Source organism: Chaetodon trifascialis, chromosome 6, assembly GCF_039877785.1.
Source record: "Chaetodon trifascialis isolate fChaTrf1 chromosome 6, fChaTrf1.hap1, whole genome shotgun sequence".
In the NCBI taxonomy this organism is placed as follows: Eukaryota; Metazoa; Chordata; class Actinopteri; order Chaetodontiformes; family Chaetodontidae; genus Chaetodon; species Chaetodon trifascialis.
This window is the reverse complement of record NC_092061.1, coordinates 19,382,161-19,407,380: the sequence shown is the minus strand read 5'-3', so window position 1 is coordinate 19,407,380 and position 25,220 is coordinate 19,382,161. Positions and strand designations below refer to the sequence as shown.

Here is a 25,220-nt window from a genome sequence, read left to right as displayed (position 1 = left end):
AAGTGGATTTATAGGCAAGGAGTGAAGTGAGGTGAAACACACAGGCACCTAATTAAAATCACAATGTGCCCCAATGGAGGGGCGGATGAAAAGTTACCAATTAAAAAGCAGGCATTTACACAGTGCTGAATCACCCATTCAAGATAAATAACTGCCGCACTTCACTGGCTCCTGGTCCTGGTGCTGTACAGTAACTGAAAGCAGCTACAATGAGTTTAACTGCCTCCATAGCATAAGGTAATCATCTTGGATTATAATGCACTAATGAAGTCTGTGATTTAACACATTTAACCTTTCTATTAGCATAACTGCTGTCTGGGCCATCCACTAAGAGGCCTTAGAGTGAAACAGCACCGAGGTCAGTGTACCACATGAAAAGATGAGGTCGTTCTCTCAGCAACAGCTGACATTTAATGGCATGACGGAAAAATGTGGAAACAAAAAATGCACATTACAAATTGTAGCATTTTCTGCATGCAGGGTGTTCTGTATCACACAAACCAGAGAGCCACTGAGTTGGGAGTCATCACATGGGTAGACGGAGCCAGAGGTCATGGCCACACCACAAGGTAGGTGGATCAATTTTACTACATGCAATAGACAACAAACTGGTAAACTGAATCTATCAATAAAGACATATTTTAATGCTGATAAAATGACAAACAAAACTATTTTGGAATATATTGTACAAAGCAAGATACAAGCTGGTCATGTTGCCGATTTTGAGAAAAAACATCAGCAGGTATTCAGTATCCTTATTTACTGTTTATTTATCTTGGGAACTTTCAGCATGCTACCAAAAAATGAGGTTCAGCATGCTACCAAAAAATGAGGTTACCAAAAAGACACTAAACAGCATCCTATGAAACATTGGGTTGTTTGTGTGTTTGTTAGTGTGCAGTTTGTATTTGTTGTATTTGTTTGTATCATTCTGGCCAAATGTTGATAATGGCTTCATTACTCATCAAATTTTGCAAATCACATTAACCAAAGCACATTAATCACTTTAGAAAACATGGTCTAAACTTCCGATCAACATTAGATTAAACGCTATGACTGTAATACATATTTCCGCCAGCATAAATTTGTTAAAAGACAAATAAGTATGAATGAACGATCCATTTTTGTCCTCTCGGCCCTTAAAGTACTCACGTAAAGGTGAAAGTTTTTCGAGGAGTCCGTGAATGCAACATTACCTAGCAACCACGAAGTGTAATTTGTCCGCAAGCTCTCTCGTCGAGAACGTTCAGCAAACGTCTCTAACACAATGCCCAAGAAGAAGGATAAGAAGAGCGGCGACAAACAAGATAAAGACAGGAAAACACCAAAAAAGGACAGTTCTGCGACTCCTGCAGATAAAACCGCTTCGGACGACAAAGAGAAGGATTTTTACCTGACTCAAATACGATATTTGAACGAGCAGCTGGAGAGGTGAGATTGTTTGACACGACAAAAAGCCCTTCACCATTTAGAGTAAAAAGCCAGTTTAAGTTATTTTAATGGGAATGGTGTGGTAGGTGTCAGTAAATGCTTTTTAGATAACTTAGCTGATCTTGTTAGTCAAATTTAGATTAAAAAAAAATCACTGCAGCGCAAATTTTACGTAATTTCCGTTCCTAATGTCGTCTGCTATGTTAGCTTCTCATTTGTTAGCTGTATGTGACGTCACTCCAGCCCAGAAAATATCTACTCATGACACATAAGCAGCGGTGAAAAGATACTAAGTACATTTGCTCAAGTACTGTACAATTTTGAGGTACTTGTACTTTAACTTACTTACTATTTCCATTTTATGCTACTTTCTACTTCTGCTCCACTGCCTCCACTTGTTCCTACTGAGGTTGTGTGCACATAATGTGAGTCACTAAAGTCACTTTGGACAAAAGTGTCCACCAGATGAATAAAATGTAATATCAGCATGCTAGAAATTAACCAGAATACATCATGCAGCTATCACAGCCATGTAAAAGGCAGCAGTGTGATGCATGGCATCCAATCTGGCAGAGATCCAGAAGAAGATCCACTTCACCCTACTGTCCATACAATATGTACTACAAGTGTCCTTAATCTTTAGGCCTGCATGACTCTTTTCCTCCTCCAGATATCAGCTGAAATGTGGTCAACTAGAGAGGCAAAGCAAAGACTTAAACTCTCAGTACAGTGCACTAGAGAAGGAGAAGAAGGACATTGTTGATTATCTGAAACGTTCCCTGCTGGAAAAAGAGGACGAGGTGGATGAGCTGACGGAGCGCTTGGAGAGTCAGCGGCAAGCTGCCGATAAGGACAGAGATGCCCTGAAGCTGCAGCACAGTCAGCTGAGTCAAGAGCTGCAAGACCAGATTGGAGAACTCACTGCAGCAAACATGGCATTTGGTGAGACTGACACTATCTACATGGGTTAAACCAGGGTCGGGTTCAGCTTTCACCGTAGCGTGCTGAAGGTCCCAAGAAATAGTGTTGAGATGGTAACCCTTCTGTGGTTTGACATATGACGACAATGCACATTTCCAGCTCATTGGATCTGTGACATCAGCACTACAGTACTTTCAGTCACCAAATAAGATAGTTGGTTGAAGAGTTTAGTAAAGTCTACACTGCATGTAATACAACCTGGATGTGGAACTGAGTGGAACCACTAATGTTAGACTCTCCTCTCCTCTCCTCTCCTCTCCTCTCCTCTCCTCTCCTCTCCTCTCCTCTCCTCTCCTCTCCTCTCCTCTCCTCTCCTCCAAGCATCGCAGCTTGCTGGTCTGGAGGAGTTTCAGAAGCAGAAGGAGCAGCTGATGTCCAACATGGAGTCTCTGGAGAAGCAGCTGGTTGGTCAGAAGAAGGACCACAAAGCTGCCATCCACAGCGTGGAGATGAAAGCACTGCTGGAACAGAAGAGGTTAAGACTGCGAGCAAATGATTATTCTGCCTATGAGAACATAAACTAATGAGAAATATGGCAGAAAGATGTGGTAAAAATAAATATCTAACAATCTTCACAAGCCTTCAGTATTGTTGAATACACTATGCCTGAATGATTTACTCTCCTACTTCCCTGGCAAAAGGTTGGAGAAGGAGGTGGAGGGCCACGTGGCGGCCATGGCAGCAGAGGTGCAGCACCTGGTGGACCAGAAGGTCCCGGAGACAACCAGGTTGGCCCTCCAGGAGAACACGGAGGTTAAGGCTCAATTCAGCCTGCTGTCAGAGCAGGCACAGGTCCTGATGGGGGAGAACTCTGCCCTGCGGGACCGTAAGAGCCAGCTCAGTGTGGATGTGGACATCCTGGAGCAAATGCTTAGTGAGACGTCCCGCCAGAGCTGCATCCGCAAGAAGGTGAGAGAAAGACTTCTTAAACAGATACGTATCTATCTATTTATTGCTGTAGGATGAAGTTCAGTGGGTGGTGCAGTTTTAGAATAGATATGTACTTCATGACAAACATTTCACTGCATCCTTCTGTGAGGACAGATCAAAATCTGTTTCACCAAAAACAAACAAACAAACAAAAAATACTGAAAACATTCAGCATCTTCTCTCCATCAGGTGGTGGAGCAGCTTACAGATAAGTGTCAGCAGCTGCTGATGGAGCTGAAAGACTGCAGGCAAGAACTCGAGCACCTTCGGTCTGAACACACAGGAGTCCTGGCTGAGATGGAGGCACTCAGGTCAAAGTTTGCTCTGTCTCTACTGTCCATTACACAGAGTTGTATTTTTGTATTAAGAATTTAAGTTCACACTCAGTACGCACCTTTAAATAAAAGGACTTGACTATAACTAAACTCTATACTGTGCTCTTATTTAGTGTAACTTTTGACCTTTTCAACAGTAAGTTTTGACCAAAAAAAAAAAAAAAAGTAAAAATGTGTGGCATAAAGCTGCTTCAGGGAGCATCAGGATTTGAACCAGAGACCTCTTGATGTCCATTTAAATTAAAGGTGAATACTGCGTCACTGTCAGTGATGTGTTTTCAGACAGGACCAGGCCTCGCTGTCCGAGCAGTGCAGAAAAACTGGAGCGGAGGTGAGTCGGCTGGAGGAGGAGCTACAGGTGGAGAAGAAGAGGAGGAGTAGGATGAAGAGCATCATGCAGGAAGCAGCCATCCTTGTCAGACAAGCCCTGATGGTAAAACAAAAGAAAATAGAAAGAAATAGGAAATAGGAATAGAAAGAATAAGAAAAATCCTCATGACACTAACCAGCTCCATAAGGAAGATCAGGACATGCTAATATGTTTAACTGAAGGTTGTTGGGTATCTCAGCCCATTGGCACAACTTGAAGACAAATTAGCCACATTTAAGCTTAATTATTATTATTATTATTATTTTTATCTATGTATATGCAATTTAGCAAGATTACATAGTAATGTGAAAACACCCCCAGATATTTATCTCAGCCAGTGAGATTGTTTCAGCCTCTGAGAAATGACTTTCCCTGCAGGAGGCACCTATCGAGCAGGACTCGGAGATGGACTCGGTTGTCCAGTGGAAGCAGCTGATGCACAAGCTGCTGGTGGTCTTGGGTAGGCCCCCACTCACCAACTCCACCGAGAGCAACCAGCTGAATGAGCTGCAGACCTCTGACCCTGCAGCAGCCAGGTAATAAGATCCCTCTCTCACTAACAAATGTGTTGTTGTGTGTACAGACCGAGTATCCATCAAGTGCATATAGAAACAATCTGTGACTAGAACATGCTTGATGGCATGTTTAAGGGGATTTCTTTGGGAGAGGTTTTGATGACCCAATCACAACGAATAAATAAAAGAAGTAGCCAATGAGGCTAATTCTCACAGCAGTGCCGTTGTGTTCTTGTCCGATCGTCACTCGGGACTCCTGCTTTGTCACTGTAGTCCTTGTGTCGTTCCAGAGCAGGGGCCCTGAATGCAGCTTTGAGCTTACAGTTGGAGCTGGCTCACTACAAGCTGGGCCATCTGGGCCGTGTGCCCTGTCCCACACTGAGACACAAACTCCCCAGGACGGGAGCTGGGTCCAGCAGCACCCACATGCCTCTGCACAGGTTTGTTTCAGACCTCAAAGTTCACCGACTCTCTGCAGGAGGTACTGTGTGTATGGAAGACCTTGACTTCAAACCAACTGTTCTTGTACAAAAATACAGAACTGTTCTTCTGTGTAAAGAATATCACAGTATAGATATTTCATAGAAAACATTACCTAAAACTCATCATTCATGGTGTTTTAAATCAATACAAGTTATCATTTTAATATCTAAGAACAGACTCACATACTTTCCTTCTGTTGTTCTTTTCCATCCCTCAGGAAGCCCTCCAGTCTGAGAACAGCCGGCTCCATTAAACCGACTGATTCAGCTGTCAGATTTCTGACCTCCAGAAAATCCATCACTCAACCCAAATAGCAGTAACAAAACAAACTTTTTGGTATTTCCAGGAACATTGTCTTACAAATCTAATATTTTCAGAGTGAAGGAAATGCATTTAATAGCCTCTTATGCTAAACAGATATAGAGAATCATGTAGAGAACAGCAATCTCAGACTGAAAACTTATAAAACCTAAAGAAATGTTTTCCTATCAGGCACTGGGAGGAGAAACACTCTCCTCCTTTCATCTAAGAAACTGGAAAAACCTGATGCTCAATGCAGTTCAATGTAAAGTTTGCTTATGTTAGCTTTGACAGACAGGACACAGATCTATATCCTTTAATCAATGTTTATTGTTATATGGCAAAGTCTCAGGGACTTCAATTCTCATTTGAGGATGAAAATCAGTACCTTGATGAATACTAGAGGAGGACAAACAGTATATATTACACGAGAGACAGGAAGAAACTGGACACGAAGACAAAAAGGAGAATAACTAAACTCTAATGACCACCGTATGTACAATGAAATACATATATCTGCATTAAAAACTATACTTTGATAAATATATAACTTCATGGGTCGTTAAGTAGTAATAGGAAATATTCAAAATACTGTGATTCTTCTTTTTTAAATAGATACAAAGGATTTGTATAAAAGTACAATTTCTCCAGTCTAGGTCACGTCTATTCATTGATGCATTCATCAACACATGTACTGTAGAGCTGGGCGCACATGTGAGACCGGGATGTCGAGGCGATCAATATATACAGGAAATATTTCCTCTAACAGGTGGGTGGATTATTCTCCATCTGTCTACTGTGATATGCTCAAAAAAAACAAAAAAAACTAAGATGTTTTTTGCTCTTGAATGATCAACATCGAGCTTTAGAAATTAAAAAAAAGGTTGTCGAATTCCAAAAAAAGAGAAAAATAAAATGAAAGAAAAGAAGAAAAATGGCAGTTAGTAGTTGAATTTGTGTCCATGTTGGTTTGCTGATGATTTGAGACATTTCAGCCAGAATGTGACGGGACATGAGGCACCGGCTGGTTACATTCATATTCTCAGGGCACTTTGGGCTCGTCATGGAAGCAAGTGTGCATATAAATAAAAAGCATTTCCAGAAATCTCATTGGTTGGTTGGTTGGTTGGTTGGTTGGTTGGTTGGTTGGTGCTTAGGATGAAGTCCCTCATCCAACTGTGGGTAAGGCATCGCTCAGCGTGAACCAATAGCAGCGCAGGGTTTGTAGGGAGAGGCGGAGGAGGCTTCTAATCAAATATGCCCCTCCGAGTGGGACTTGGTGACGTCTTCCTGCCGAGTCGAGGCGTCCCCTACGATACAGACACACGACACACACGGTTGATGTCACATGTCAATAGGAATGAAACCTGCTTTACGTGGAGGTGATGAGGACGTACCGGTGACTGGGCTTTGGAGAAGTTGACATGTGCATAAAGCAGCACTGCAATGTCCTTGTGTCCTGCTTCCAGAGCGATGGACAGGGCATTACTCTCATCCTGAAGGGAAGGAAAGAAGACAATAAAGAGACGAAAAGAAGGAGAAACAAAGAATAAAAGATCGGCTAGAAAAACAGAAATATACCAAACAGTCAGAATTCAGCCTCTGCATATATCAAAAGTAGTTATGAGCACACAAGATTTCTGTCTGTCTGTTGTATGTGCTGGTTTAACTAATTTAAAGCCTCTGAAAACTCAGTTTCAAAGGTTTTTCTGTCTAACAGTAAACATGGATGACTAAACAATTTATAACAAACATGAATGTTTAGAAAAAACATTGCATTTCTAGCAGAAAGTACTTTTTTAATTCATTAAATAATTTCTAAAGGCACTATAACGTGAAATACAAAAAAAAACCCCATCACACACAGACCACGTTAATCACAATAATCATTCTGTACTATTACTAGTTTTTAATTAGAAGCAAACAATGTCATCCAAGTAAAATGTTGAGTTTTTTAAGATGTTTGGTACTTGAGTTTAAAAAAGAATTTAAGCAATTATTCAGTAATCAAAATGATTCATTTTCCTTTTATCAATTCATTGAGCGTTGTGCTATTTACTGCAGATCAGTATCACTCTGTTAGTATGCCCCCTGGTGGAGGGAGTATTCAGATCCCCAAGTAAAAGCATGAATACCACACTGTTAAAATACTTTGTTACAAGTGAAAGTCCTGCATTTAGAATCGTATGTAAATAAAAGTTTGCAAGTATAATCAGCAAAATGTACTCAAAGTATTAAAAGTAAAATGTGTCCTCTGGCTGTCACATATTATATGTTCCATCATTAGGTCATGCATTAATGTAAAGCACGATTTTGCTGGTTTGTTTAGTTGAGGTGGAGCTCATTTTGAACTATTTTGCACAGAAATGATTCAAAGCTGCAGCAACTTAACTGAAAACTAACTGACTAATCAACTGATCATTTCAGCTGTACTATATACTGCTGGATCATTTAATTTAGAACAAAATGTCATAGTATTAGAGGCTCTTTGGTTTTTTGTTTTTTTTTTTTCTTTTTTATCAAGGTCTTTTTATTTAAGTTTTACAATTTACAGTTAGCAATGCAACAAAACAGAAACAGAACAGCAAAACCCAAAACAAAAACCAGACTTACTGTGTAAACAGTATAGAATACAGAGTTCAAAATAGAAAATTCACATAGCCAGACATAAAGGGAAAAAAAAGGTTTACAATACTATATTATCTGTCCCCATACTCTTCAACAAACAATAAAAAAGGCTGCCAAGTACTATAGAATTTCCTAGTAGACCTCCTGATTGTGTATCTGATCTTCTCCAACTTAATATGGTACATGACTTCCCTAATCCAGTGACTGTATGTTGGAGGTGTTGGGTCTTTCCATTTCAGCAAAATTAGTCTCCTAGCTAGCAGAGAACAGAAAGCCAACATAGTTCTTTCCCACATCTCAAGATGGGAACCTGTTTGGGCTACACCAAAAAGTGCAATGAATGGAGATGGCGTAAGCCCTTTCCCAAAAATCCTGCCAGAAAGTGCTAAGCTTTGGACACGTCCAGAACATGCGTAGGAGAGTGGCTGGATCCCGTCCGCATCGATCACATGTTGGGCCTATGTCAACTTTGATCTTAGAAAGTCTAACTTTAGACCAATGCAGCCGGTGTACAATTTTGAACTGAATGGCAGCATGTCTAAGACAAATGGAAGAGGAGAAATTTCCTTGTATTATTTTGTGCCAAATGTCATCTGTGATTGGTTCATTTAAATCTCTCTCCCATTTATTTTTAAGGTGGTCCAAAAGCATCACGAGAATACAGTATTTCGTATATTATACTAATAGTCCGTTTTCTAATTAGTTTGCAATCAAAAATTGAATTTATACTACTATTGGAGGATATAAGGGAAAACATTTAGAGTTAGAAAATACAAAATTCCGAAGCTGTAAATATCAATAAAAATGTGATATGGGAATATGATATTTTTGTACCATATGTTCAAAGGAGGCAAAACTGCCGTCAATATACAGATCAGACAGCGATACCATACCTCTTCTGGACCACCTATCAAAGATCTCATTCATTAATGAAGGGATAGACATATGATTTTAACTGAATGTAAAATAACTGGGTTAGAGGTGAAAGTTCTTGAAAGCTCTTGTTTTTTAATGCAAAAATGTAATTTATAAAGTACACAACTAAAGCTGTCAGATAAATGTAGCGAAAAGCACAATACAAGTGTGTACTTCAGTACAGTACTAGCATTCCCCCGCCCCTTGCGCCTTGTCATGTATTACTCACACTGTCACTCAGCGTGGCGTCACAGCCGGGTTGAGCCAGCAGCAGTTTGACGATCTCCACGTGACCGTGCTCGCTGGCGCACATCAGCGCCGTGGAGCCCTCGTCATCCTGGATGTTGACGTCGGCCCCGTGAGCCAGCAGGGCCCGAACCATGTCCATCCTGCCGTGGCTGACCGCCAGCATCAGCCCCGTCTGACCAGCCTGAAACAGGGACGACAGCACAGTGAGGGCGCGTTTACATGCTGACAACTGTAGTATGGAAGATGGACATTTTCTGTCAAATTTTACATTCTGTGATATGAAATATTCCCAGAATGGAGGGAAGTCTGTGTAGAGAGGAATAGTAAGAGATAAAAGTATGAAATGAAATAGAAGCTGTGCCGGATGAAGCCAGGTCCATGAGGGTAGAAGACAGGTTTTTGGTTGGGATCAGGATTATGTTGAGAAATATTGTAACTATAATCACTGTGTTGTTATTGTACTATTTGATAGAATTCAGCTAATAAACAATCATTAGTTGCAGCCCTAAAACATACTTCACTGCTTGACTAAATCACTATTTATGGGCAGTGAGAAGTGTCCAGACACACTGAGAGGTTTACACCGAGGAATTCTGGTGTTTCATGGAAACTGGCAGGAAATATTCCCCCCACAAACTTAAAATACAAATAAAAAACTCATTTAAATACAAATACAAGCAAGTAATCCAGAGAGAAGTCACCCATGATGACAGTGTCACATACAGATGCGTGCAACATCTGAGCAGTTACCTTCTTCTACCACTTGGTGTCACCAGAGCACAGTTTTTCCTGCTAAAGGCGCAAAGCACATCTGACATTTAACTTTCTGCTAAAATATTTTGCAGTTAGACTTTCAGCTGAGATCCAAGTGCATAATTTGATTTTGTGTGTTCCTGATATATCAAAAAAAGACTAAAAATACCTGATTCTGAGGCATTTAAATAACCTTTTGGAACACTGGTAAGTCAGTCAGGTATGCTCTTAATTTCTGCTTTGTGTTACCTTTAACCTGCTAACTTTTCGAGTCAGTCCTTCATTTGTCAGCAGGGCATTCATTTCCCTACTGGCTGAAAGCTAAACGCTGTGTGGTGTCTGTTGGTGCCCTGCCGCTGCCTTCTGACCTCTGACCTCCGGTCACTGACCTGGCTGGCTCGAGCGTTGACGTCGCCCTTGCTGAAGAGCTCCTCCACAATACGCATGTCCTTGGGTGTCTCCACTGCGGCCAGCGCGGCCAGCATGATGGGCGTGTACCCCGCCTTGTTCTGCTGGTTCACGTTGCACACATCTGAAAGACACACACACAGATACCATGTTTAAGGCTCTGCAGTGGCTCCAATACTTTTTCAGTGTAGGTGGTCTCTGAACACTTGCGTGCAGCAACTCTGTCTGCGATTGACTTGTCCCTGTCACTCCCTGTCAGTCTCAAACACACTAATTTACACAGACTTGTGTCACTTCTCCTTGACAAAAGTCCTGAGACTGTGATTCATTGTCCAAACCTTAAAGAACTCATCCTTTACACTTTCTGCAAGCAGCCTTTTCAGACCTGACGCCTTTCAAAGAGACAAGACATCAGAGCCTGGAAGGGAGAGAGGCGGGTACGAGGGTGGCTGTGCTGCCACTGAGGGGAGGAGAGGTCTAAGGAACTGGGACGGTGTGAGGACAAAGGCTACAATGGGGTCAGGGGGGTGGATGAGCTGTCAGAGAGCACAAGGACACAAAAGGCTGAGGAAACAAAAGGCTTTTGGAGGCGCGAGTGAGCGGGACCTCATCACAGTCTATTGAGCCTTCAGAGAGATCGCTGCATGGCCGTGGTGGAGGAAGCATTCAGGTCCTGCTCTGATGAAAAACTACTAATAACACAATGTAGAAATACTCCATTTCAAGTAGGGGTCATTCAACAAAAACGTTACTTAAGTAAAAGTATGTAAGTGTTTTCAGTGATGCGGATGCGTTCATGTCAAAGCAGGATTTTACTGTTGTAGCTGGTTGTCAGCTGTACTTGTATAAACTGTCGGGGAGTTTAATTTGAGACAAAACTCTCATTTATAAACTCTTCATATGTTGTATGAGCAATTTGTAAAGGAACTAGTAACTAAAGCTATAAAATAAATGCAAAGAAGTAAAAGTACAATATTTCCCTCTCAAGTGTCATGAAGTAGAAGTAGAAAGTGGCATGAGAAGACTTGAGTTAAGTACTAGTACCTCAAATTTGTGTTCACATGCAGTACTTTCAGTTTTTGCGCTCTGCACTGCTTCACAAATACCACATCTTTACTTCAACTCTTCAAGAATTCATGACAAGAGAAAGGAGTTAGAACTAAAAAGGTGATATAACTGACCCTGTGTGACACTGAGGAACTCCTGTCACCTATTTAACCAACTCATCTTATGGGGTAAAGGTTTTTGTGTCCAACTCTCTTAACCCTTTGGACTTTCTCTTTCTTTGCCTCTGTTTTGCTCACAATACATTGAAATTTTCAGAATAAATTGGGCCCCTCAGAAAGGCCGTTAGCTATCATGTGAGTGACTGTTAGTGCTGATTCTGGAAGTATGTGTGTTTACTTCTAAGAGTAAATTGCAACAATCTGCGATGGATCACTCTGGAACAGTTAAAAGCTGCCAAACAGACAGAAGAAGAGGAAGAATAGGAGAGAAAATCAGTGTAGTCACAGGCCTTCCTACAAGGATCTGACATACTGTTGGCTTTCTGCAGTAACCGGATATCTTAAAGAGGAAGATAAGGATGAAAAGAAGCAGGAGGAGGAGGAGGTGAGTGCTGAGCAGTGCGAAGAGTTCAGGCATTCAAAAGCTCTGCTGGTCTGATGAAGCAGCGAGGGGAGGAAAACAAAACCTTGGCTGCATTTTAAGCAAAGCTAATCTAAAGGGGTTTGACGGATAACAAAGGCATTCAAACATTTTAGAAACACTGGACAAACAGGGATCCCTTTCAATGTGTCACTCAACAGGAACAGGAAACACAGACGTTCTGCCAAAGGTTCTGATATGACGCCCTGAACTCGACACAAGCAAACACGCGGCTCTGCTTTGAGGCCGCATGAAGGTGAAAAGACTGAATTCTTCAGTCTGCTTTCCTGCTCGCTCGCTCGCTCACTCACCTGCATCTAGCAGCTTCTTCACCACCTGAAAATTGGAGTGCGACACGCTGTAGTGCAGCGCCGTGTTGCCGTTGCCATCGGCCATGTTGACGATGTGGCGCAGCACGGCCGGTGAGACGGCGCCGAAGGCCCCCAGGTAGTCCTCCACCATGGCCGCCACCGCCGCCTTCTGGCTGGACACACGAAACCACTCGTGCTGCACCGTGTTCAGACAGGCTCTCTGAGGAGGCAGGAGGCAGACTCGTTAGTGATGAAACAGCAGCTGAATGGGATGAATCATGAGTCACATTCCACAGGGCCTCTGTGTGGGATATCGTTCAGTGTTATTCAGCTTCATGCAGTGGCATAACAGCACATGCGACACGAGGTCAGAAACTCCTCACCACGTCTTTACTGCTCACAGCCTTCGAGTCGCTGAGGTGAGTTTTGAGAGCGTTGCATGCAGCCAGCATCTTCTCACTCAGCTCATACCTGTGGACAGATTGAAAGGTATTATTATAACATTAAAATGACTTTAATCCCGTCTGCTGTTCCAAACACTGATGTGACTGATCAGATAGATCAGACAGATAAAACAACAAATGAGTGTGGATGCAACTTGTTTTCTTCAGACCGTGTAGCAATTATTTGGATTTTGATGTAGTCCCTGCATGTATAAAAGAACCAGCAACAGAAAACACTCTCAGCTCCTTCAAACACATCTGCAAGCTCAGATAACGTTCTGATCTCTTGAAAACTTCTCTTTAACTCACCTCTCTCTCATCTCCTGCTTGTCTGAACTTTCCTCTTCGTCCTTCTTATCCACGTCCTCGGCTCCCTCGGACTGGAACTCCTCCCCGGTGCTCTTCCCTTCCACGTTCTTATATTCCTCCTTTCCTCCGTACTCCTTCTCCTCATCCTCTTCCTCTTCATCCGACCCAGACGTACTGCTGTCCTCTGAGCTGGAGTCGTCGCTTGACGTTGTCTCATACCTGCGGCCACAAGGGGGTGATAAAAGCACAAAAACGTGAAGACTCAAGTGCATCCAGATCAACACATGGATGTTAACAAGCCCACCTTTAGGAGTGAAGAGCAGCAGCACAGCAGCCTTGTAAATGTAAAATGACAGCACCTTCAACCTCACTTGAGATACTTAAAAACACTTACATGACAAAAGCACCATCATAAAACACCTAACAGACATCTTAAAAGAAAGTAAAAGATGATCTACTTAAATATTCATGGTGGTGATTAAACACGAGCATATGGAATCTCATTTCGGACTCACCCTCCGTTCACCCCAACAAACTGCAGGTTCTTCTTGGTGCCATTGGAGTCGGGTTGGCCGTCTTTCTTCTTCATGATGGATTTCAGGGTGCTCTGGCTGCACGGCTGGCCTGTAGAACACAGCAGAAGAGGACACTAACATTATAGCTGATGACAAAGTGCCAAGTGAGAGAGTTTACAGATCATAAAAGCTTTTAAGTTTCTTTTTAGACATGTTTGGGAGCCACACATGATGAGGCCACAGAGGCTTTTCATTAGATTTTTTTCTCCTTACAAAATCTGCCTTTACATTCTTCTCCCGAAACATTTAAAAGGAACCTGCAGTTAACAGCAACAACACTTAGCTAACAATCCCGGTCAGTTCATTACAAATGGCCGATAACGCCTGAATGATCCACTAAAGCTTTCTGACATGATCAAGAGCTTTGGCTGAGAGGAAAGTAGCCATTAAGTGGCCGTCTCATGTTCTTTCCAAAGCAATCTGTCAGCGAGTCGCTGGAAGTTTCCCCAAACCCTGAAGTATCTCAGTCATTTTAAACACAGGCCTCCAAAACCAAAATACCAGCCGAGAGCCAGAACACTCAGCACATCTGCCAAGACTTGCCCCAATGGTGGGGCCTCCTTCACTGCTCCAGGGGACAGCTGAGTGAGAGAGTGTGTGCGTGGGAGAGTGTGTGTTCATGTATCAACATGTGTGGCGTTGCATATGTATACACTGGCGTGTGCACATTCAGTAGCAGCAGAGTCATTCAGCACGTTTCCCATGTTTTGACAGGTGGGAGTGTGAGTAGCTCGTCAGGAGGAATCCGGGCTGATGATGATTATGATGAGGTTTGTGGCCATGTTTTGCCTGTTGCCTGGTTTATGTATGAAGTTTGTGTGAAACCCGTAAGGACAATGGCTTCTTTTACCAGCCATATTTCAGCTTTTTCTAGATATAAATAGCCATGAAAATCTGCGGCTATTTCGAAACCAAATGTAATAATATTGCCTCCCCGCTGAAGAAACTTCTTAGCTTTGTGTTTTAGAGAGCACATTTTTAGCGAGCTATGCGTCGCCTTGTGATCTCACCAGACAATTATCGCTGCCTTTCTGCAAAAAGACTTACACCCCATCGTTCGCAGCCTCCAGCTCAGTCAGCGATGACCATGTTTTGGCTCCATACACCAGCACACTGGATGTAAAAATCTAACAATGAGCAATTTTACGAGAAATCAGCAGGACAATTATCTTCAAGTGGTTTCTTATGGCCAAAAAGTGGCCATAAAAACATCAGTCATCTGATCTCCATCCAACTGCTCGTTTCAGTGCTGAGGACCAGACTGAAGGCAACAATCCCCCCAGAGAAGCAGAGAAGGGTGCAGTACAGACCTGGCAGAGCATCAGCATGGATTCCATAGCATCAGCTCTGATCACACTTGATGGATGCAGTATTAAACTTATATATGTCTGTTATTCTGTTTGAGCTATGATTATAGTCCATGATTCAGCTGAGGTGAAACTTTGCTGAACCAACGAGTGTACACCTATTCTAAGCAGACTATATATGGATTTGTCAGTAGTGGAAGGTAGTGAACTTGTAGATATTCTAGATGTTCCTCCATGTTTCATGTATGAATGTAGGGAAGGTTACATCAGATCTGTGTGGAACAATGAGGAGATGTTTTAATCTGTGGAAACAGCTTCTTCCTCTTCTTCCCTCAAGTGGAAACAGCTGATCAGTCATGCAAGTTAACACATTAACTCTTAAAAACAAGGCAAAAAAGAGAGAGAGTGTAAAAACTTTTTTGTGAGGATGTTTTTTGTTTTGTTTTTTTTTGGGGGGGGGGTTATAATTTCCATCAACCTTTTCTAATACGATACTTCAAAATGCACAGACAAATATGCTAATGTCTGTTTCAAATATGGCAGATAGCTGTTGACTGGGAATATGACACCAAATATCACATAATCTACAACTTAGAGTTTGTTCATTTGTCCAGGTACTTTCTGTCCTCTAAAACTGAAGGACTACATATTGTATATGAAGGGTTGCAGTTCAACAGTTCATCTCATACTGATGTCCAGCTCACAGTCATTGATTCTTTTCAAATGTGATGTGCTGCAGTGCAGAGCCAAAACATAAAACCTTTGACCTTTTGGATATGAAATGTCATCACTTCATTGGAGACAATTGTGTGAAATTTTGTCATAATTAGCGTTTGAATTCCTGAGTTATGGCCAAAAATGTATGCTGTGAGGTCAAAGTGACCTTTGACCACCAAAATCTAGCAGACTGATGTTTTCATACAGTCTGATCCTTCCTGGACCTCCATGTGCAAAACACTAACAATGTGTGTATAGGTACTGTGTTGCGTTCAAAGCAGCCTTACCATGTAGCGCTGTAGACATCTGCAGGTCCATCCGGCTCTTCTGCTCCGCTGCACTGATCTGCTGCTGCTGTGCAGGTGTGTTTGCAGGTTTATCTGTTGGAGTCGGGCCTGGTGAAGTCTTCTCCACCTGTGACCCCTCTGTCCGAACAGACAGCAACTGGCTGCAGAGCTGCTGACTGCTCTCTAAAAAGGCAGAGAGGGAGAAGTCAGTGTCTAAATACACAAATCTGGTATGCAGTGAAAGTTTAATACCTTCAAAGGTGCCATGTGGAGTTTCTGACCATTAAGAGGTAATCTACAACCTGCATGTCATCTTAGCCAATGTGTTACTTCATAAAACTGGCATTTACAACAAATTTGGCAGAATGCATTAATAAAAAGACAGATAAAACACTATTAGCTGTAATGTAAACAATATTGATGATGGAATGTGTTTATGTTTAAGAAGTTAAGAGAATATAACACACAGACAAAAGGCAGACAAAACAATGCCTGTACCGGTTAACACTGTACCTTCAACTACTTTCATTTTCCTCATGCCTACAATCCTCTTTAAAAGAAGAGAAATCCGCCAGGATTAAAAGGTGGATTTCTGCTAAAACAAAAACAAAGTTTTAAACCAGCTAAGTGCCTGGTATGTTTAAGATCTTCAGGTTCTTACAGCCTCAGTAAGGTTACAATAAAATGAAACTACGAGCACCTGACTTGGCTAAAGTTGTAACTAACTTCAACTGCAGCTATCAAGGTCTTAATGGGCACTTCTTGATAGTTCCCACTTATCTTATTGCATTCAGGGCTGTCATTTTACTGGAAATAGTTTGGTGAACAGGAACTACATCTGCTTTGTGACTTAATGTTCCAAAAGAGGCCAGCAACTGACCAGGAACAAGCTCACACACAACTCAGACAATCACCCTGCATTCATGTGCCAGCCAGCATGAATGCAGGTTATGTAACTTAGAAGGAGCCATGAATCAGCATCGCCAGTGAGGTGTTAGTGAAGGCAGGGCGGCCGCAAAAACAACAAGAGGCCGATTGGTGCGATGTTACTGGTTCCCAAAAAGAAATGAGCTCATTGTTGGTTCATGTCCAAAGCCCCCGCCGCATTTTTCAGGGTCAGAGATAACTTTGGCCTGTCTGATCCCATCAGGATTCTCTTTAAACAGTGTGTGAACGCTCCAACCACAACCAACCACTCCAGACTAGATCCTCCATGGTGCAGCTCAAACTGCGCCGGCATTCAGTCCTAAACTACATCTTACTTTGTCACATTATCTCTACATCATCACTGCAGCAGTTTTATTGTCCTCTGCTATATTGCTATGAATTTACATTTCATAAGACGACCAACAAATCAAAAGAAAAGTTTCTCAATCCAAAATATTTGTCATGCTCTCTGTTTTATAGTCACATTCATTTATTCTCAAGGGAAATCACAATGTCCTTACATCTGTCAAATCAAATCACACATAACTTTATTCTAAAAATAAATAGATAGTGAAAAGCAGATGGATTTAGCTCAGGAAAATCTTCTAATTTACATCCCCTACTGTGTATCTTGTACTATTGTTCCTTTTTACAATAGCATAAATGTAGAATGTTGTATGCCCAATTCTCTGACTAATCTTGCTGAGCTTAATTCAAATTAACTGAATTCCTAAAATCATCTGGATTTGTAAATTGTAAGCAGGGACTCCACAGGGAAACTTTAAGTGCTGCTACTCCTCAAACTCTGAGGAGGTACGGAAGAGGAAGAGTGTAATTGAGGTGTTTTAGTAAAGAGCAGTAATTGCTCAGGCCACAAAGACAGTGTGCACTGAAAAATAGCAACTCTGAAACATTTAATTTGCAATTACTAAAACAGAACAACTCTTCTTGTGTCTTAGCTTACACTATAGCTTAAAAATGCCCAACTGTAAAAAGACACACACATATGATGCTAATCTATTGTGCAATAAACCATGGAAGAGAAACAAGAAAATAAATCTCTTCAATGGCCTCTTCAGTAAATTAATACATGAATGCCTGCTTGCCAGCTATTTTGCTTGTGCAAGATGTTGTGTATGTGCATGTGTGTATCTGTGTGTACATTTTCTGTTGTCTGCCCTTAAAACTATGCTCAGACTTCATGACTTTCAGCCAATTTTCACAATAACCAATTATGATTTTGCAACACTTGTGAGCATGTGGAAACATTAGCATCCTCCGTGCTGGATGTGATCAACCTCTCACCTTTGTTTATGTTCATGGAGTCTGACTGCAGCTTGAGGATGTCCTCGACGCTTCCGTACTTCATGACCGAGTTGATGGACGAGAGCGTGCTGACCAGCTGACTGTTGATGGATCCAAACTGGGACTGGGGCTGACCAAAAGCTTCTGCAAGCTCGCTGTAGTTCTCTGCTAGCAGCATCTGTTGCTCCTGCAGCAGCTTTTGAACCCTCTCGATGTAATGGTCCAGTCCGGCACCCCCCTGGGCCTGAGCTGGCAGTGGTTCAGCCTCAGTCTCAGGCTCAGGCTCTTTGCTGCTACCTGTGACAGATTCAGTTGGCTGGGAGGGGCCGCACGCTATGTTCCTGGTTTTTAAGCCAACCAAAAAATTCTCATGGATGCCAACTGCTCCCACCCCACATTCTTTGGTTTTAGTCGAGCTTGATTTGCCAAGGAATGACTCCACATCTGTGGTTGTTCCAACAGCAATCGAACGCATCTTTGCCGTTGAGTGGACATCTCTGACAAGTCCTTCCCCAGCAGCAACTGTCCTCATCTCAGGCACAGCTGTGTTAGTGTACTTGTCACAAGTGACCAACGGTGTATCAGTGAAAGAGTCAGTCAGGACAGCAGTTATTGTATTTGTGGATTTGCTTGCAACCTCTATCTCAGTATTGGTCTGCTGAGTTGCTGACTCAGGAGCCGCCATGACACCAGAGTCCACTTTACTGACGAGCTCTGGGTCAGTCCCTTGTGACACCAGTATCTTGATAGGACTAACAATCACATCCACTGAACAATCCCCGCAGCCAACTGATCTCGACTCCTTGCTCAACTCTGTCATGGGTTTGCAGAGAGCCAAGCTGTCTACTGATTCCTCTGTGTTAACTCCCACCTCACAAACATTTAGCTCCATGCCTACCTGCTGGTGGCATGTTTCCACACGTCTCCCTACACACTGGTCACTGACCTCCACACGCTCATGCACCACCCACCGGTCCATAGGTATCTCTGGGCCTGTGGCAACACTCTGCACACTGGGTTGACAGGATACTCCAATACTCTGGTTTTGTAGAGTTTTAGCATGCCCAAATTCCACATGGTCACCTACTCCCTGACTGCGCGTCTGGACTTTGGCCTCCACACAGGCGTTGTACATTTCAGGTCTGGCCATTAAACCTTTGTCGGCTTTTTTCTTGTTTGACCCACCGGCTGCTTGGAGCTCCAGTTTTAGCTTTCCCATCTCTATTTCATGAGTGGTTTCTTTCAACTGCACCTCCAAACGGTAAATCTTCTCCTTCAGTGCTTCGATGGTCTGCTGCTGGAGCTCAATCTCTTTCTCAGCTTCACTGGTCATGCCCAGCATGGCCTCGGTCACGCCAACCGCAGCGCTGCGCATTTCCTGCCGCTCCGTCGATACTCCTGCATCTCGGAAACAGCATTCATTTGTTAACCTCCTTTCAGTGACAGGAAGATTGTTCATGTTTTCATCAGTAACTATGCCAATTGATTTTTGGTGGGCCTGGTTTTGCGTGAGCGTATGGGGCTGAATTTCAGTTACATTATTGTCCTGGGTCGTCTTCTCCAAAGCTTGGACCTCAGCGGCCAGACGTCTGAACTCCTCCAGCCGCTGAGCGCTCTGCTCCTGGGCTTCAGGCTCCATGATGTGCAGCTCTGTTTCCTTTTGGATTGGGCCCGGGTTCTCCATTTGGTCAGCACTGCCTACACTGTAAGAGCGCTTGCGAAAGCCACCCGGACCTTGATTTTTGGACTGGGCCGCCAATTGTCTTTTCTCTTCCTGAAGAACAGCAATCTTAACCTGTAAGATAGGAATGGTTTTCACCTGCTCCTCTAGCTCTTTCAGCTTCTTGAGGGCCACAACCATCTGCTCCCGAATCTGTTGAAGGTGTAATGGGCTGACGTTTGTCACAGGCGTGGCCATGCCAGAGCTCATGGGGCTGTGGCGGATGGAACTGCCCATGGATGGTGGGTAATACGGGTTGTACTCTCCATTGGGGAGGTGACCGTTAATTAGAAGAGGCTGATGGGTGCTGGGTGAGATCTGGCTTGGGGCCATTGAGCCCGAGTAAGAGGACAGCGAGCTGCTGGAGCCCATTCCACCAAAGCTGGCCAGACGTCGGCGGGGCATCTGAGGCTCACCGTGTGGCTGCATGAGCAGACGCTCCTGTTCAAGCCGAAGACGAGTCTCCATGAGGGTCCTCTCCACTTGGGGGTTGTGACGAGGGGCAAACCGGGGCGAAGGAGGTGGCAGGACCTGCCTCTGCTCTGTGATGCTCAAGTAGGATTGTTGCTGGGGGACTTCACAGGTTGCTCTGGAGAGGGTGGGGGTCAGTGGCGCAGCAACCTGGGGCCTGGAGTTGAAGAAGACTGGGGACTGCTTGTCGTCGCTGTTGGAGGAGGACAGGGAGTCTGTGGAAGTCCATTCAGCCTGAGTGCTGCCCCCACCAGTGCTGCCCCGGGGCACCGACAAGGGTTTGGCCACTTTGGGCTTCCTTTGGATACTCAGCTTCTTAATGGTATTGCCCCTCTCAATGTCATCGACATATTTGAGGAAGTCCAGGTCTAGCTGATAACCATAGGGAGTTTCAACATAGTAGGGGGCCACAGAGTCCTTCTCGTCCTCTGTGCTTGGGCATCGTTGTCCTTTTTCTGAAATAGAGACCAGGAAAAGACTTTTAGTGATGATACATTGAGTTCTGATTCTGGTGTTTTTGCAAAGACCAAAAAATGTGCGACACATAGTCTACAAATGCAACATAAAGAATTTTAAAGCAAAAAAGTGACTGCCAAAAGTGACTTTTTTGTGGCCCCTCAAACAGCTTAACTGTCAGGAGTTGTTCAGCGTGTCCTCGCCGCCATAATTTGACAGTGCAAGTACAAACAAGTCTCAAGTTTCTCACCTCTCTGCTGGAAAAGCATGAGTGATAAACATTTTGGTAAGGGGTGGTTAAAGTCAGCCCAAAACTACATGAAATCTAACTATGTGAGGTCCAAACAAGATAACACGTGGCTTTGCAAACTTCAAAATAAAAACCAATGTTGGGTATACTTTGCTTGATTCAGCCTGGTGAGGTTTGTGGAAACCAATATGTAGGAGATTGTGTTAGATAAACAGGCTGCTGTTTACAAAGCTTGGATAAGAGAAGAGCCAAAGGGGTCAGTGAGACAGACAATGTAAATATTTTCAAGTCCAAAATCCATCCATCGTGTCAACATGTGAGTTTGTCAGACACACACGTACCATAAACTATGAACAGTTTGAAGACAGCATTAAAGAAACAAGCTACAATGAATTTCTAAAGTTCATACACCTTGTACAGACTAATCAAAGCTGCTTAAAGTCCAAACTCCAAACATCCAGCTGAAAATAAGTCTACAGAGCCAGTCCAGAGCCACTACAGTCACACTGGGTTGGCTAAATGCAGTGTCTTGTTCTTGGTATGCCTGGAACTCTCACTGACTAAAGCAAACACAGGCTTGAAATAAACAGCCCTGCTCTTCCTTTCCAGTCCACCCAGCTCCGGCAACTTCTCCCGTCAATCCTTTCCATTCAGCTCAACCAGAGGAGGGAATTACAAGGCTAAGCCTGCTGTTAAAACCTCACCGCCTTGCTGTTCAAGCTTCACTCACCTCAAACCAACAGCCCTCTCTCCATTTTCACCTTTTCTTCTTTTTATCTCCTCCTCTCTGCTGGCTGTTTTACAGGACAGGATACAACTGGACTGAGATCAGGCTGGTTGAGCCACAGAACTGCTGTTTCTCCTCACTCTCTGCACTCTTTCTCAATCCTCTCTCCATAAGGGGGAAAAAAAAGTTCCACTATTGGTGTAAACTAAGCGCAGCACCGCTCTGGTGCACTATTGGACAGCTGCCTCATCCAATCCTGTGAGGCTCTGAGCCCAGCGCTTCCCTACCCAAATAAGAGTCCTGTTATTCAGTGGAGGGGAGGTGAACTCATGGCAATAACAGCCTGTTGCTGAGACCAATAGCTTAGCTACTGTACATGTCAAACTTTTACATTCTGGTTTATACTTGGGTCAAACTTTGCAACATACAGTTTCACCAAATAGAGTCTTATATACAAGTCAATTCCAGCTCCCACAACTACACACTCATGCAAGTTCATGTATAAAAACTCTTGATACAATGGACCTTTACAATTCAGAAGTAATCTTAAATATCATCTCAACTAAGGCTGCAACTTTGTTTTTAATCATTCGGTCTATAAAATGTCAGAAATTGTAAGAAATGCTTGTCTCAGTTTCCTAGAGCATTTACAAAAGCAGCCCCCGTGTAGTTTTACTACTGTAGAGCTGAAATAACTGGTTGATACTGTAAACTTGTCAATCAGCAGAAACTTACTCTGCAATTATTTTGATAATCAATTCATTTAGGTCACCTATCAAGTCATCCTAACAGTCAAAAAACTTGCACATATTCAGTTTCATTAAATGTATAATAATACAAAACACAGAAAAGCAGCAAATTCACACACTTGAGCTGGAACCAGCAAATACTTGGAATTTTTTCTTAAAAAACGACAAACAATAATCAATTATCAAAATCCCTGTTGTATTATTTCCTGTTGACCAATTATAATAGCTGCTGTTTCTTCCTATTGCATACTTTCACCAAATTAGAGCTGAAACCATTAGTTATTAACAAAAATAATCATGCAATAATCATTTTAAGAATCAATTTATCATTTTTCAACCAAATATTTGCCGGTTCCAGCTTTGCAAATGCGAGGATTTTCTGTTCTGTCACATATGATAAGACCAACCTGTTGATAAAACCAACTAATTATTGCCAGTTTACTGTTGGTTGGACAAAAAAAGACATCTGAACACATCACCTCAGGCTTTGGCAAATGATAGCAGGCATTTCTTATTTATTAGAAAATAATTAGCAAAGAAAACAGTCTGCAGAAAATACTTGTTAGCTGCAGCCCTAAACCTTATTGATAATCAGAAGTTAATTTCAATGCTTGCAACTATGTATTCATGACAGTTTGTTAGTAAACAAAGCTCTTGTCCTTTATTTTTAGGAAATCACCTTTAATGTTGTATGAAGCATTTCACTTCATTTGCACTCCTTAGACAAAGCCCTGGTTGTGTTTTCTCCCGCACTGCCCTAAAATAAACACATCCTGTTTTTGGCTGGTATAAATAATCTCTGTGAGGCAGCACAGTCACGGTCTTGTGCTGTCTGGATTTGATGACTCTCCCTGGTACAACTTGCTGAGCGCTGACCAGCAATGTCTCTCACACACACACACACACAGACACACACACAGTCCTGCAGAGACCCCAAACAGCTGAGCGATGACCTCATCAACACGGGACAACTGAAGGGGTCACGCTCCAGTGACACGGAGCCAACAGTGACACTGAGAGCCCGGGAGTCTGCTCCAGTTATCAACAGCTGTTACATTGTCAATTTGACAGGGATTACACAACAGTTAGACAGCCAGCAGTGTGAGGCAGCACACTGAAGGACAACTCTTCTTCACGGCTGTGGAAACTGGGAGGATGTTATTTGTTGCTGAATATGAGATGTAACATTTCCCCAGTCTGCAATCATCCCTGCCAAAAATTGTTTGCACGACAAGCAAACAGCAGATTTTTAGGAGATGAAGTGAAACCTTCTCAGGCCAACTGAGCTCCACTGGAATGACTACACACCGCTAGTATTTAAGGGACTTTACAAGGGACCTCCACCTACCTTAAACATGCTTACATTATGTGAAAGGGGTAGGAAAACGGATGAGTGAGGCATTAGTTGGTCAAGCTGTGACTTCAAACTAATCTTCAAGGTCAGAGCTCTGCAGCTTCTTCCTGAAAATGTTGATTTGGTCTTTAAAAAATGTCTTCCTCCACCTCCAAATTCAAAAACCAGTTTGTGTACAGATGTCAGGCCCAATCCAACAGATGTGGGGCATCAAAACAAAAACAAGTTTGGGCATGATTATTGCTTGTACAGAGACTAAGCGATAACGAACATAATTGTCAGCTGCTGACAAAAATCTACATTATCAGTTTCCTTTTATGGTCAACATGAGCTGAGCGGATTTTTAAGTTACTGAATTAAACATTATGCAAGTGCCGAGTCAACAACTTAAAAATAACACCTAGAGGTTGGCACACGCCTACCCAACCCTGCTCTGCTTCTCTCAGCTGGGACATTAAAATATTTAAGCCTAATTATCAAACATTAGCCGGAGAATCATTCCAACGACATTCTGTGCAAGCTCCACAGTATCGCAGAGAAAATGTGGCTGTTAAAATGTCTCACTTGCATGTTTCCAGGACGTGCAAGTCTTTCACAGATGACTTCCAGGCCAGAAACTCTAACAGAAACCATGTGCTCACTGAACATAGTTGTTCTTTAAATTAAGTCAAATACATCTCTATCCGAGGAAACCGCCGTCAAACTACTTACACTTCACTTTGTAGTCAAATTCACCAACATGCACACACAAACATACACGGATGTGACAAGTGGACTGCACATGTTTTAGCCATTTCCAGTTTAACAGACACATGCTCTGCAGAAAACACTTTGAATACATGCAAGCTTTGGTGCATTTCATGACTCCTCTGCACTGTACTGCAATAAACACACTCTGCTTTGCTTTTTGGTGCTTTTAGGAATTCATCTAAAATGCAGCACCAACCGAGACCTTTTCAGTTACTTTCAGCCCTGTGTTTGCTCTTTAAATATTGTGCTGAAGGCCAACTTGGGCCTTGATGTTAATCTGTGAGGAAAAATATACAAGCAGGGCTCGGCTTGTTTTACACTGGCTCTGTAAAAGTTTAAATTTAGAGCTGACAAAAGCCTTTTAACATCCACAGTGCCCTCAGAGACAGAATAAATAAGGCTACTGGTCTAAATCTGTCTGCCAGTTGTTTGTTATCCAGTCAGTGCGCAGAAATCCCTTCGTTTGAAATCACAGGTTCATCCACTCTGTATATCCTTTTCTATATAAAAAACCAAACTGCTCACTTAATCATGGCCGAGTTATCACACAATGTACTGATGGCCACTGTCAGGTATTTGGTTACCTGAGTTTAAATCTCACTACACACCTGATTTCT

The 25,220-nt window shown here is 42.7% G+C and overlaps 2 protein-coding genes across 3 annotated transcripts in view; one reads left to right on the top strand and one right to left on the bottom strand.

Moving 5' to 3' along the window:
• Positions 1–1,250: 1,250 nt before the first annotated feature.
• Positions 1,251–6,241, top strand: LOC139332633 (cilia- and flagella-associated protein 157-like). The gene is made up of 9 exons (XM_070964685.1): positions 1,251–1,431; positions 2,102–2,373; positions 2,734–2,887; positions 3,054–3,321; positions 3,532–3,653; positions 3,960–4,110; positions 4,426–4,583; positions 4,853–5,002; positions 5,263–6,241. Exons 1-9 carry the CDS (start codon positions 1,268–1,270, stop codon positions 5,357–5,359), a joined length of 1,536 nt encoding a protein of 511 aa, XP_070820786.1. The 5' UTR covers positions 1,251–1,267; the 3' UTR covers positions 5,360–6,241.
• Positions 5,656–25,220, bottom strand: part of kank1a (KN motif and ankyrin repeat domains 1a) — a 57,242-nt gene continuing 37,677 nt past the window's right edge. Inside the window, exons 1-11 of one of the 2 annotated variants that reach the window (XM_070964684.1) lie at positions 21,754–21,921; positions 18,127–20,772; positions 15,895–16,077; positions 13,524–13,632; positions 13,009–13,227; positions 12,640–12,727; positions 12,257–12,476; positions 10,280–10,422; positions 9,118–9,318; positions 6,743–6,841; positions 5,656–6,655 (exon numbers count right to left, since the gene is read on the bottom strand). In XM_070964684.1, the coding sequence (XP_070820785.1) occupies positions 6,593–6,655; positions 6,743–6,841; positions 9,118–9,318; positions 10,280–10,422; positions 12,257–12,476; positions 12,640–12,727; positions 13,009–13,227; positions 13,524–13,632; positions 15,895–16,077; positions 18,127–20,314 (3,513 nt within the window). In that variant the 5' untranslated portion in view covers positions 20,315–20,772; positions 21,754–21,921 and the 3' untranslated portion in view covers positions 5,656–6,592. Of the gene's footprint in view, positions 6,656–6,742; positions 6,842–9,117; positions 9,319–10,279; positions 10,423–12,256; positions 12,477–12,639; positions 12,728–13,008; positions 13,228–13,523; positions 13,633–15,894; positions 16,078–18,126; positions 20,773–21,753; positions 21,922–25,220 lie in introns of those variants that run through there. The other variant, XM_070964683.1, reaches the window with a different exon arrangement.